The 12,199-nt window shown below is 38.8% G+C and overlaps 1 protein-coding gene across 2 annotated transcripts in view; it reads left to right on the top strand.

Moving 5' to 3' along the window:
- ADCY8 (adenylate cyclase 8 (brain)) overlaps window positions 1-12,199 on the top strand; it is a 238,777-nt gene that overhangs the window by 196,389 nt on the left and 30,189 nt on the right. For both annotated transcript variants that reach the window (XM_012647996.1, XM_012647997.1), the window contains one exon: window positions 6,659-6,737. In XM_012647996.1, the coding sequence (XP_012503450.1) occupies window positions 6,659-6,737 (79 nt within the window). The remainder of the gene's footprint in view (window positions 1-6,658; window positions 6,738-12,199) is intronic.

Raw genomic sequence — 12,199 nt, 5'->3', positions numbered from 1 at the left:
TGGTCCTGGTGCTCCTCATTCTCACCCACACCATTGTTAGATGTTTAAATGTTTGCTTGGTTATGGGAGTGCATTTTATCTCTGTTTTCATTTGCAATTCTCTGACTATGAGTAAGTTCCTGCATCTTTTTGTTTGTTTATTGGCCAGTTGTGTCTCCTTTCATGTAAATTGTCAGATCATATCCTTTGACCAGTTTTCTACTGGGTTTTTCATCTTTTTCTTACTAAATTTGTTCTTTTTGTTTTTAATTAACAAATTAAAATTGTATGTATTTATGGCATGCAATATGATTTTTTGATATATGTATACATTGTAGAAGGGTTAAATCAAGCTAATTAACATATGCATTGCCTCACCTTTTTTTGTGGTGAGAGCACATAAAAATCTACTCTCTTAGCAATTTTCTAGTATATAATACATTGTTATTAACTACAGTCACTATGTTGTCTGATAGAGCTCTTGAACTTACTCCACTAACTGAAATTTGATATCCTTTAACCAACATCTCTCCAATCTCCACTCACCTCTCCCTATCCCCCTATAACCACCATTCTACTCTCTGCTTTTATGAGTTCAACATTTTTAGATTCCACATATAAGTAAGAAGATACACCATCTCTCTGTGCCTGGCTTATTTCACTTAACATAATGTCCTCCAGGTACATCCATGTGGGAGTAAATGACAGGGACCCTTCTTTTTCAAAGCTGAATAGTATTTCGTGGTGTGTATGTATACTACATTTTCCTTGTCCATTCACTCACTCATGGATACTTAGGTTCATCTATGTTCATTGCAGCATTATTCACAATAGCCAGGATATAGGAGTTCTTTATAAATTTTCAATACTTAACATCTGTTATACTCTTTGTGTTACAGTCATTAATTTCCATGTCTTCCTCTTCCATTAGAATTGGAGCTTTTGAAGGCAAAGGCCATTATTTATGTTCATATTTTAAGAACTTAGAGTATTTGGCAGTAGGTATCCAATTAAATATTTGTGGAACGAAATATTAAATAAGTGACTGAAAAAAGTATTAGCTTATTTGGAATCATATTACACCATTGATTGACAGAGAGTCAACTATCATCTACAACTCTGAAGATATTTTTTTCTCACTATTGTCCTTAGAACGTTTGCTCCCCATCTTACAAGCACAATTTGCCTTTGACTTAAGTGTCATGCTTCACATTTAATGTGATCCCATTTGGTCAAGCTTTCTAGCTGGTTCCAAAATGTTTACTGTTTTTATCCTCTCATAGTCTTTATTAGCTATACATCCTGACAGATAATCAGAAGATACTATTTCTACACCACCTGTACCTTGAAGAATAGAATTGTGGCTACTAGAGGCTAGGAAGGGTAGCAGGGAGGGGAACAGGGGGAGGTTGGTTAATGGATACAAGATCACAGCTAGATAGGGGGATTAAGTTCTAGTGTTCTATAGCACTGCAGGGTGACTATAGTTAACAATAATTTATTGTATATTTTTGAAGAGCTAGGAGAGAGTATTTTGAAGTTCCCATCACAAAGAAATGATAAATGTTTGAAGTGATGGATATGCTAATTACCCTGATTGGATCATTGCACATTGTATTCTTATATTGAAATATCACTCTGCACCCCATAAATATGTACAATTATTATGTGTCAATTAAAAATAAAAAGAATCAGGAAGGCTTTGAGATGCATGGAAGAGTTTTAACCAAAGGCAAGTTGGGGTATTTTGAAAGAACACACTGTCTACTGTGAATAAAGGACTAGAGGGGCACAAGAATGGATGCAGGGAGACCAGTTGGGAGGCAATTGTAACAGCAGCTTCATGTACATTTGACCTATGCATTCGCACAGGGTCCTATACTCAGAAGGGCCCAGTGCTTGGTTTAATGCTTTGCTGCCACCATCTTGAAATTCTTCATAATTTTTGTCAGGAAGCCCCTGCATTTTTATTTTGCAGTGAGCGCATAAATTATGGAGCCAGTTCTGGCTATTGTATTTGTCCACATGAGAGAGCATAGTAGATAGGAAGAGTGAACAATCAGGGAATAATTTACATGTACTGTCAGAGCCAAATAGCATTCGTCCAACATCATATAACCTTCACCCATGGATATGAATCCATTCAATATACATTACACCCTTTTCTATGGGCTTTTACTAGACCCTACAGATTCACGGGCGGATTCACAGATGAAGTCACAGATGAATGATTTCTGTCCTTTAGGAGCTTAAGAGCAAGCAATTATAAGTAGGTACATGTAGGAGGGCATGGTAGCTATTGAAAAACATCACGGAGATCCGTATTGATATCCAGTTCTTCACCATTCACTGGCTCTGTGAATGGGGGTAAATCACTTAACATTTCAGTCTCAGTTTTTTTCTTTTCTAAAGTAGGGATAATAGTATCTTAATTGTTGATATGACAATTAAAGCAGGTAGTACATGTAAAGTGGTTATTACAGGCATGGCATAAAATTTGCACTTAACAAATGCAGTCATTAGTGTGGTAACAGAATAAAAGATAAATTCAAACTGATGGTTTATTATAGATTTCATGGAGGCAAATGGGAACTAGTAACTAACCTAAAAATTGGGAATTGAATGTACAATAGTGAAAACTCTGAATTTGGTGGCTGAGATGTGAGTTCTCATCCTAGCTGTGACACAAATGAACTGTGTGACCTTGGACAAGTGACGTCCCCTCTTTGGGCCTCAGTTTCCTACCTGAAAAATAAAAGACTTCAAGGGACATTATATTATGTATTGTACATATAATATGGAATAGAATGGATCTACCAAATGCACGTTGTAAAGTATTTAATTACATAGAATTATTCTGATAATTTATATTAAATGCAAAAGCAGCTTACAAAACATTATGAAGCATACACACCTAAATTTATAAGTACATTTTTGCATAGGAGAAAAGGAAATGACATTTAGTTGACTCCACAACTTTAAACATTGTTTTTTCTCTGGGTAGCAGGCTGGAGGACAATTTTTATTTTCTTATTTGTGAATTTGTATTAGTTTCCAAATTCACTATAACTAGCATACATATTCCTATAATGAGTTCACTCAAATTAAATATTAATTTTTATGATACATTAGATAAGATGATCTCTAAAGATTGTTATGGCCCTAAGAATTACATTACTCTGCATGTGTTTTCACTTAACAATATTCTTTTCTATTAGCATAGGGAGATGGTAACATTAATTCAGTGATTTTATTAATACAAATGAATCAGCTCAAAATGTCCTTGGTTTTAAGTCCCTGACACCCAATATCAAGCAAAGTATCATAATACAGTACCAATTTGAGCCATTTGGCTCTCTTCAGAAGTTCTTTAAAGAATTATAAAAGCTACAAAAAAAAAATACCTTTTAAATTCAAACCACAATTCTTTTTGGATGTTCCTCAGCCTGGCTGACTTACTATGCATATTCGCAGTCTCTGCTCAGGCTATTTTTTTCCATATAAAAAAACAGTTAAAGACACAAAGATTGTTCATAATTTTCTTTTACTTTTTCTTCTAAGTTTGGTCTAGTCATCTTTCTATTTTTGGTCAATCACTGCTTTCAAAATGATTCAAGAGGTATTTATGTTTTCTCTTGAAAATGTGTTTCAAATGATAAATTGCTGAGCTTTAAAAAAAAAAAGTCTTCTGCATCACAAAGAAAAGGATATCGAAAGTGCCAGGCAGAGCAGGACGAACTCACGAAGAGGAGCTAAACATAGGACATCTCTCATTCAGACTAAGCAATGTGAGCGAGTGATTTTTTCAAAGCACTGCCACCATGAGCAAGATTATGTGCTGAGTGCTTGACAGGTGGTGAGAGAGAAACACGGGCCGGGTGCTGTGCCAAGCACGTTGCCACAATTCACTCCTTTAATCCTCACAAGTATGGAGGTAAATGCTATTAGAGTCATTCACAGGTGAATAAACTGAGGCTCAGAGATATTAAATGTCTTGTCCAAGGTCAAAAAACCAGTCCATAGCAGAGCTGAGATTAGAACCTGGATCTGCATGAGTCCAAAGCTCGTGTCTTTAATCTTTTTTTCAGAGGTTCACAAACTTCAGGGGCTAGAGAATTAAATGACATGAAGGAATGAAAAGGTGGTACTGGAATGTGCCTATACTCCCAAAACAAGCACAATGGTGACTGTGAATGAATGAATGAATGGCTGATTGGATGAATCCTCATCCCTGAAATGCAAGGGTGACAATATGTGGCTCATAGTCCAACCCTCTTCATTTCAGCACTTGTGGTGGACAGCTCCAGTTGACTGGAGCACTCTCTCCTACTGAGTCTGCGAATGGCATCAAACATGATGTGTGACATATACTTACCATCCCTGCACTAGAGACTCGTAAACCAGCTAGCTAAGCAAAACATATGTCTTGTACCTATGGAATCCTGCCACCTTTTCCTCCTGAAGTCTTATCACCATTTAAGATACAGCTCTTGAGTCTTCCCTCAACACCCAGCTTGGGTTACTTTCTTTTCCCAAGTATTCCCATGGCAACAAGGAAGTATCCTTTCCATGGAGTGTATTATATTATAAAAATTATCTGTATGGTTGATTCTTTCTCTTACTGTAATGTTTTAGGGCAAAAACAATGTGCCTTCTTCATCTCTATATCCTGCATATGCCTGGCACACAGTAGATGCTCAACAATTATGTGTTTTTCTGAGGCTATAGAAACATAATAATGAGTATCATCTATTATTAGCATCTTATCTCCAAGGGAAAGCAGATAAAACTAAGAATTCACAAATCTGAATCTTGTTCCAGCCCACAGAGTTCTTTGGTCCTCCTGGTCCCCATATGCACAATACGTAGGTAAGAGAATGCACATTTCCATTCCTAAGTCCCCGTTCTCTCCTGGTGAGCTAGAATGGACCTGGCCAAGCATAAGCTGGGAAGGTCTTTTAACATAAATCTAGATGAAAAGCTGGTCTTGGCAGCTGGCTTCAGGCCCTCATTTCCCTGAGACCCTGGGCTGCTCCTGCTGGTGTCCAGGAAGAACAGAAAAGGGAAGCTTGAGATTGCCTTGGGGCAGCCATCCTGATGCCTACTCTACTCCTCCCTCTAGACACAGTGTCTCATCCATGATGGCCCCGTTGTCTCTGTGAGCCTCATCAGAGTTACTTCTGAGTGAGTTCTGAGTTATGTGTGTTTGTGGTTGGAAGGGGACTAAACAAGGGAGTGGCACAATCTGGTTTTAGTGATAAAAGATATTCTGGCAACTATGTAAGAAAATAGATGGTAGAGAGTCATGTCAGGAGGCTGTTGGAGATTACGGTGGTTGTGAAGGTGGTAGAGGAGGACATGAGAGAAGTGGATGGACCGGAGATATATTTTGGTGGTAGAGGGGACAGGATTAGGGGTCAGTGACAGATGGTGACAGAGAAACATGGGCCGGGTGCTGTGCCAAGCATGTTGCCACAATTCACTCCTTTAATCCTCACAAGTGTGGAGGTAAATGCTATTAGACTAACTCCTAGTTTTGTTTTTGCTTTTGGCTCAAGCACCTGGGTAAATGGATGAGGGGGCATTGCCTGAGATGGAGGAATTTGGGGGAAATAAAACACAAGGTGATGTAAGGCAAATCAAGACTTCCATAGAGATGATTTGTACTTGTGCATTTTCACTTTGGGTTTTCATCGTTAGGCCGTGAAAGCCTGTTGCAGGGACAGTTTATTTCTATGTTACCCAAGTCCACACTCCAAGTCCAATGTGGCTTCCTCCAGACCCTTTGCCTTCTGGCCCAGCTTGTCCTGAGAAAAGCTTCATACTGGGCCAAAATGAAAGAGAGAAAGCACTCAGAATAAAACAAGGTATTTCCTGGCTTTCTTCTGAATTCCTTTAAAGGCTGAAAATCATGTCAGTGTTTAAGTATAGCCTTACCACTGATCATCATCAGCTGCCTTTCAGCTTAGTCTCCTGGAGCGCCCAGGACGGCCCAGGTCAGGACCACCCCAGCTTGTGCCCTCACAAGGACTGAGCATTGACAGTTGAAGGTTCACTCCAGGAAGAGATGGCATGAAGAAAACAAAGGCTTTATCAAAAGATATAAGAATTAAAATGGAGAGGGCAACATTCCCCAACTTATAGAATTGATATAAAGATTAAAAGAACTGATATAAGAACTAAACCAGTGTTTAACTCATAGAATTAATATAAGAATCTAAGAATAAAAGCACTTAAATTAAAGACTGCCACATAGCAAGCATTATGCATGAGTCTCTTAAATAGGATAATATCTTTAAAAGTAGAGAGAAGGGATACTTGTCTTCACATGGATTTTGTGAAGGCAAAATATAAAGGTTCTCTAAAATCTAGAAAAAGTGCTCTGCAAATAGAAGGCGTTATTATCAACGTGAGTGCATCACCCAGATACTAGACTCTAGAATCACTTTTACTGTGTGTCCTGGATGACCCCATACCTTTGGGAGTCAACTGACTTCTGAATTAGCTGATGTGAAAATCCTCATAACAGCCCCTATCTCACAGTGGGTGTTCAAAAAATACTTGTTTCTTTCTTTTAATACCACTCCTTTCTGAACCTCAGTTTCCTAGAGAGTCTCCTAGGGGTCCCCCCATGGTTATCAGTAACCGTGCCATCATTTTGCCTTTCTTCTTCCAACAGAGATTTCCTGGGGACCAAAGAGGCATCGCTGCTGCTGATGGTAATGTTCCTCCTTGCTGTATTCTACCATGGACAGCAGGTAATCTGACATTGTGCTCTAGCTGCTCCCAGTTAGCCAGTATTTTCTCTTGCCATAAAACTGGCCTGAAAAGCTGCCATTGCTCTTTGCAGCAAATGAGAATTAGTTGCTTGCAGGACGTTGTGTCTCTTAATGAATCAATTCCTAATAAAGACCACTTAATGAAAAACTAAGCTGGAGAAGATGATTTGATCAGCAAAGTGGTTTTAATGCCCTTTAGGTACATCTCTTTCAAAAAGACCATATTCCTAATAAAAAAGCTTTTGATTTTTGCCTGAGGCAAACTGGTATTCCTCCCAATTCTGTTGCCTGAATAATATTATTACTACAGGAGTTGTGTGCTGTATTAGGTAAACATTCAGGTCTGAAGGTTAGCTGAGCCTGGGTTTTAATCCCAGCTCTTGCTCTCAGCAGTGCATGGCCTTGGTCTGCTACTTGTCTCCCTGAGCCTCAGTTTCCTCAACTCCAAACAAAGTAGTAATACCTGAATAGGGCTGTTTTGAGGAGTCATTTGTGTGCTGCCTTGCAAGTGTAAAGGAAGAGCTTCATTACTGATTTGTCCTAATTAGATAAAATTCCTACCATGTCAATTCCACTTTCTATGAGCCCCTACTCTACCAGGATCTGTAAAGGGCACTGTGGACTGTACTATGCAAAATCCCATCCCTGGTCCAGTCTTCTGAAGGAGACTGGACCCTAAATAATGCAAAAGTGCTACAAATGGTGCAGACTTGTCGAGGGAGTTGGAGAAGGGAAATTATTCTGCATGGGCGCATCATGGCAGACTTTACCCAAGAGGTATTTCCTGCTCTCAGAGACCAGTAGGACTTCTTCAGGTGGACTCCAACCCATGAATGCTCATCACCTGGGGAGATTTTTACCCCTGGTAGAAACCAGGCCCTGCCAGCCTCACCTATCTGTTCTGGATCCCAGTCTATCTTTCTTTGGTCTGTGTGCACTTCAAAAAGCATAACCAGAAAAGGAGGAAAGCAAAACAAGAAGACCGTCAGCCAGAGCAGAAATAGAAACGTATTGCTGGAAGTCACCATGGAAACAGGGAGGTAACGAACCCTGGGAAAACAGGGATAAAACAGCCAAAAACCCCAAGAACTTAGAGATGCTATATAAAGTTATTTGCAATAAAGGATGGTAAAATGTAGTCAATAAAAAACTGAAATAGGTAATACAAAAACTTGGCAAGTGAGGAAATGGGGACAGAGTTAATGTTTGTTGAGTTCCTACTATGTGCCTAGCACTTTCCCTCTATTATCTCATTTAATCCTATCAACAATCCAGAATAATGCGAGTTGTTATCATTCCTGTTTTGCAGATGATGAAAGTAAGGCTACTCAGCTAGTAAGTGGGAGAACTATAATTCAAATCCAGTTCTGTCTCCAAAGCCCACCCTTTCTGCCTCACTAGACTGCAGCAGAACAAAGCTGTTGTCTGCACACCAACATCGTGGCCCAAGGCATTCAATCCTGCGGTGTGGCTTTGACTTGTTCTTACATTTTGGCTGAATTTCTGATGAAACAAAAAGCCAAATGTAGTTATTTTCAAATGTAGTTATTTTCAGAATGCTGTGTTTAGGTCTTTCTGGCTGTCTGTGAGGACGGGGGTCTTGTCTTCCATGTCTTGATGGCTTCCATTTATAGGAGAGAACTCCTTAGTCTTGAGGGCTATGAAGACAAAATCAGACAGGGCCATCCTACAGAAAAACATATGCTCATTCCATCACACAGGTTTTAAACTGAAAAGTGAGAAATCCCCAGAAACAGATGAAAGAACAAATTCAGGGTGAGGGTCCTCATTCCGTAATAAGAAGGATGTTTCTGTCTCCTGTGTCACATTAAGGAATCACACTGTGCCCTGTCAGTGCCACCTTCTCCAAATGGTACCCTTCTAACACTCTGATTCAATTTATCCTGTTTTCTATGAGTCCTGGGAAAGTAGATAACCTAATCGTGTTAAGATTATGTGTAAAGTAAGAGTATACTAGTACTTAGTGAGCGTCTGAGCTATTGGGCTTAAATGACATCTGATATTTTTCCCTTCTATTTCTAACACTCAAAGGATTTGAAATGACATAATCACATCCCATAGGTATAGCAGTTACAAATATAGACTTTGGAATTGGGCTGATAGTATACAAACCCTAACTCTGCCACTTACTAATGTGACCTTCAACAGTGTACTTAACTTTCTGAGTCACAGTTGCCTTATCTGTTAAATGAGTGTGATAATAACAGGTTCTACTTCATAGGGTTGTTATAGTGTTATATGAGAACATAACTGTAATGTACTTATCCTAGTAGCTTTTATATATAAGTGATCAAAAATTATTAGCTATTAATGTTTGACTTTAAAAATAAACCTATGACACAAACAAGGAAAGTATTGTTATCCATCTAGTCCCAAGACAGGAACAGAAACTCAAGTCCCCTGAGGTCATGAAGTAAGAAAAGCCAGACTGAAGCAGAAATGGTCTAACTCCTAGTCCTAGTCATTTCCTCCATGTGCCAGTGCCTCCTTGTGCTAGAGGCAGCTTTCTGCAGGATTGCATCACTTCAGGTGTCTTCTATCTATAGCATCCTTCAGGGCCCTATTCATCCTGGATCAAGCCTTCCCACTCCTGGGCTTGCTAACTGCTTCTACCAGTTTCCCTTTGTGACTCAGCAGCCCTCTATTTTTAATAAAGGCTGAATAATGTCCATTGATCCCTGGTACACAGAAGCGTCCAGAGGGAACAGGTATAATTATACATCTCCAGAGTGACGGAGGAGGTCATGTAACTGAATAATTGGGAAATTTCATTTTGCACATATGTGGAAGTAATATGCCAAACACTCCCCCCTCCAAGACAGGTGACCAGTCTGAACATTGAAGAGGTGCCTCCCACCTCGTGCCTGATTCAGTCGCAGCCCCAGAGGTTTGGGCTTTGCCTTGGCATCTCCATTTATAGCAAAGGAAGCCACACTTCTGCATGGGGACAGAGATTAATGAGGTCATGTCTCCAGTCACTTACATCCAAGCCTGATAAAGACAGGTAACTGGGATCACGTGGCTTAGAAGGAAAGACCCAAGCCTTGGCACCGAATATTCTTGCATGAGTCCCAGCAATTCCATTTTGAGAATGGGTGACCTTGAGAGAGTCAATCTCCCAGCGCTGCCATTTCTTTACCTATAAAGTGAAAAGAGTAATAGTTATCTGTCAAGAGGTGCAGAACAGCTGAATGAGATCATGTATATATAGTGTAGGGTTTAAGAGTCACGACTTAAAGTCAAATGCCCTGGGTTCAAAGCCAGCCTCTATTTGTGAGACCTTAGGAAATCAATTTCACCTTACTGTGCCTCCATTCCCTCACCTGTGAAATAGGGATAATAAAGCACCTACCTTGTTGAGTAGTATGACTACATGAGCGTAAATACATGTTAAACACTTAGAACAGTGTCTGGTCCCAGGCAAAAGCTTAGTAAGCATTAGCTATCATTAGGTGAATACCCTGACAAAATATATGAGCAACATATATTGGTTCCCTTAGTAGTCTTTTCATATTGCCAGTTCCTTAATGGTTTGGTAAAAATCAAGAAAGAGAATACACTTCCAATTCAGTTGACATTTCTTGAGCAAATGCTGAAGAATTTTTACTTTTAAAAAATCAATGTCCATGTCTTTCATATGGTTCACTTTTCTCTCCTTGTCGGCAGTGGCCACACTGTGTTGAAATGATCTCTTTCCTTTTGGTGCCCTCCTGCCACCATTCCACTATGGGTAAATCAGAGGCAGAGACTGAGTTCCACATATCTTCCTATGCCCAGCACGTAGCATGTAGTGAGTATGATGGATTTTTAGCAAACCCAAGAGGAAAGCTTTTCTTCTGTGGAGGTATAATAACATGTGGTGCCTGCCTTCTTGAGACTTGCTTTGCCAAGAGACTGGACTGCACTTGGACTGGGTCATCTCTTTATGGGTATGTCTTAGGTGCAGTTAGCTACAGCCACCAGGCGAAAAAGTAAACTGTGTTCTTGTCTTGAAACTGGAAAATTCTTGTTTAAGTCAACTCCAGCCCTTCAGATTTCTCTGCTCATGTTTCTGAGTTGCATTCAATTAGATGAGGGTACTTCAACAAAAGAGAAATTAAAAACGATCTCATGCCTCAACCACACTTGCATTTTAAGGGGAGAAAAACATTTTAGTTCAAAATAGTTGTGAATAAAAAAAATACTGTCCTGAAACTTGACAAATCAAAACTTTATGCTCTTGAATCTAGAGGGGAAAACCAGCTTTGATCTGACTTCATCTGCAGATGACTTAAATTATAAGAATACCTTATAAATTGACATTTGACATTTCACAATGCTTTTCTACATCATGTCCCTTGATCCATATAATAGATCCTTATAATAATCCACATTTCTTGAATTAGACATGATGGAGGGCAATTATCCTTAGTTTTTAGGAGGGGAACCGAAATATAAGTTAAATGATTCTCCCAAGACCACACAGCAACTTGGCAAAAGAGTCAGGACTAGCATTCTTTTATACAATCTGCTGCCTCTGCTCATAATTTTTGAAAATTTTTCCTTATGGAAAATTCCAAACACATGCAAAAGTAGATAAAATAGTACAATGAATTCACAGTTTCGACAGTCATCAGCTGAAATCCAGTCTTGTTTCATCCATATCCCTATTCATTTGCTCATCGTTCCTTCCCCCCAATTATTTTGAAGCAAATCCCAAGCATCCTATCATTTTACCTGTCAATACTGCAGTCTGCATGCAAAAGATATAGGATTTTTTAGCCTAATCACCATACTATTAGCACACCTTTAAAAAGAAAACCGTAATTCATTAATATTGTCAAACCCCTAGGCAGTGTTTCCATTTCTCAATTAGCTTAGAATTGTATTTTCTAAGTGGGTTTGTTTGAATTGAGGTCTAGGTAAAGTCTACATATTGCCATTGGTTGACATGTCTCTTAAGTCTTTTTTAAATCTATAGGATCACCCTCCATATTTTTTCTTTCTTGTAATATTTTATGAGAGCCATCTGACTTCTACAAAATCTCCCAATCTAGAGTTTCCTGATCACATCCTCCATGGTTATTTAACAGATTCCTCTGTTCTTTTTTTCCTATATTCATAGTTATAAGTCTGGTGAGATTCAGATTCAATTTTTTTCTGCAAAAAAAATATTTAATTGGTTGGTTTCATGAAGAATTTAGGTCATTAAATAACTACAAAATAAAATTAGTTCCTTTTTCCCTTCTCAAAAATTCCAGTTTAAATGAAACCAATACCATTATTCATTTGCTTTATCTTATGATTCACATGTAATAGTGAAAGAATAATAACACAAACATTCCCACCTACAATATGATTACTGTAAACAGTTTCAACATCCTTTTTGAGCTCTTTTTATTCTTATGGTATTTCCCTCTAGGAACGTGTCATTAAATTAT

This window comes from Propithecus coquereli, unplaced genomic scaffold (assembly GCF_000956105.1).
Source record: "Propithecus coquereli isolate 6110/MARCELLA unplaced genomic scaffold, Pcoq_1.0 Scaffold28, whole genome shotgun sequence".
NCBI lineage: Eukaryota > Metazoa > Chordata > Mammalia > Primates > Indriidae > Propithecus > Propithecus coquereli.
The sequence above is the reverse complement of the archived record's forward strand: the minus strand, read 5'-3'. Positions and strand labels throughout refer to the sequence as shown.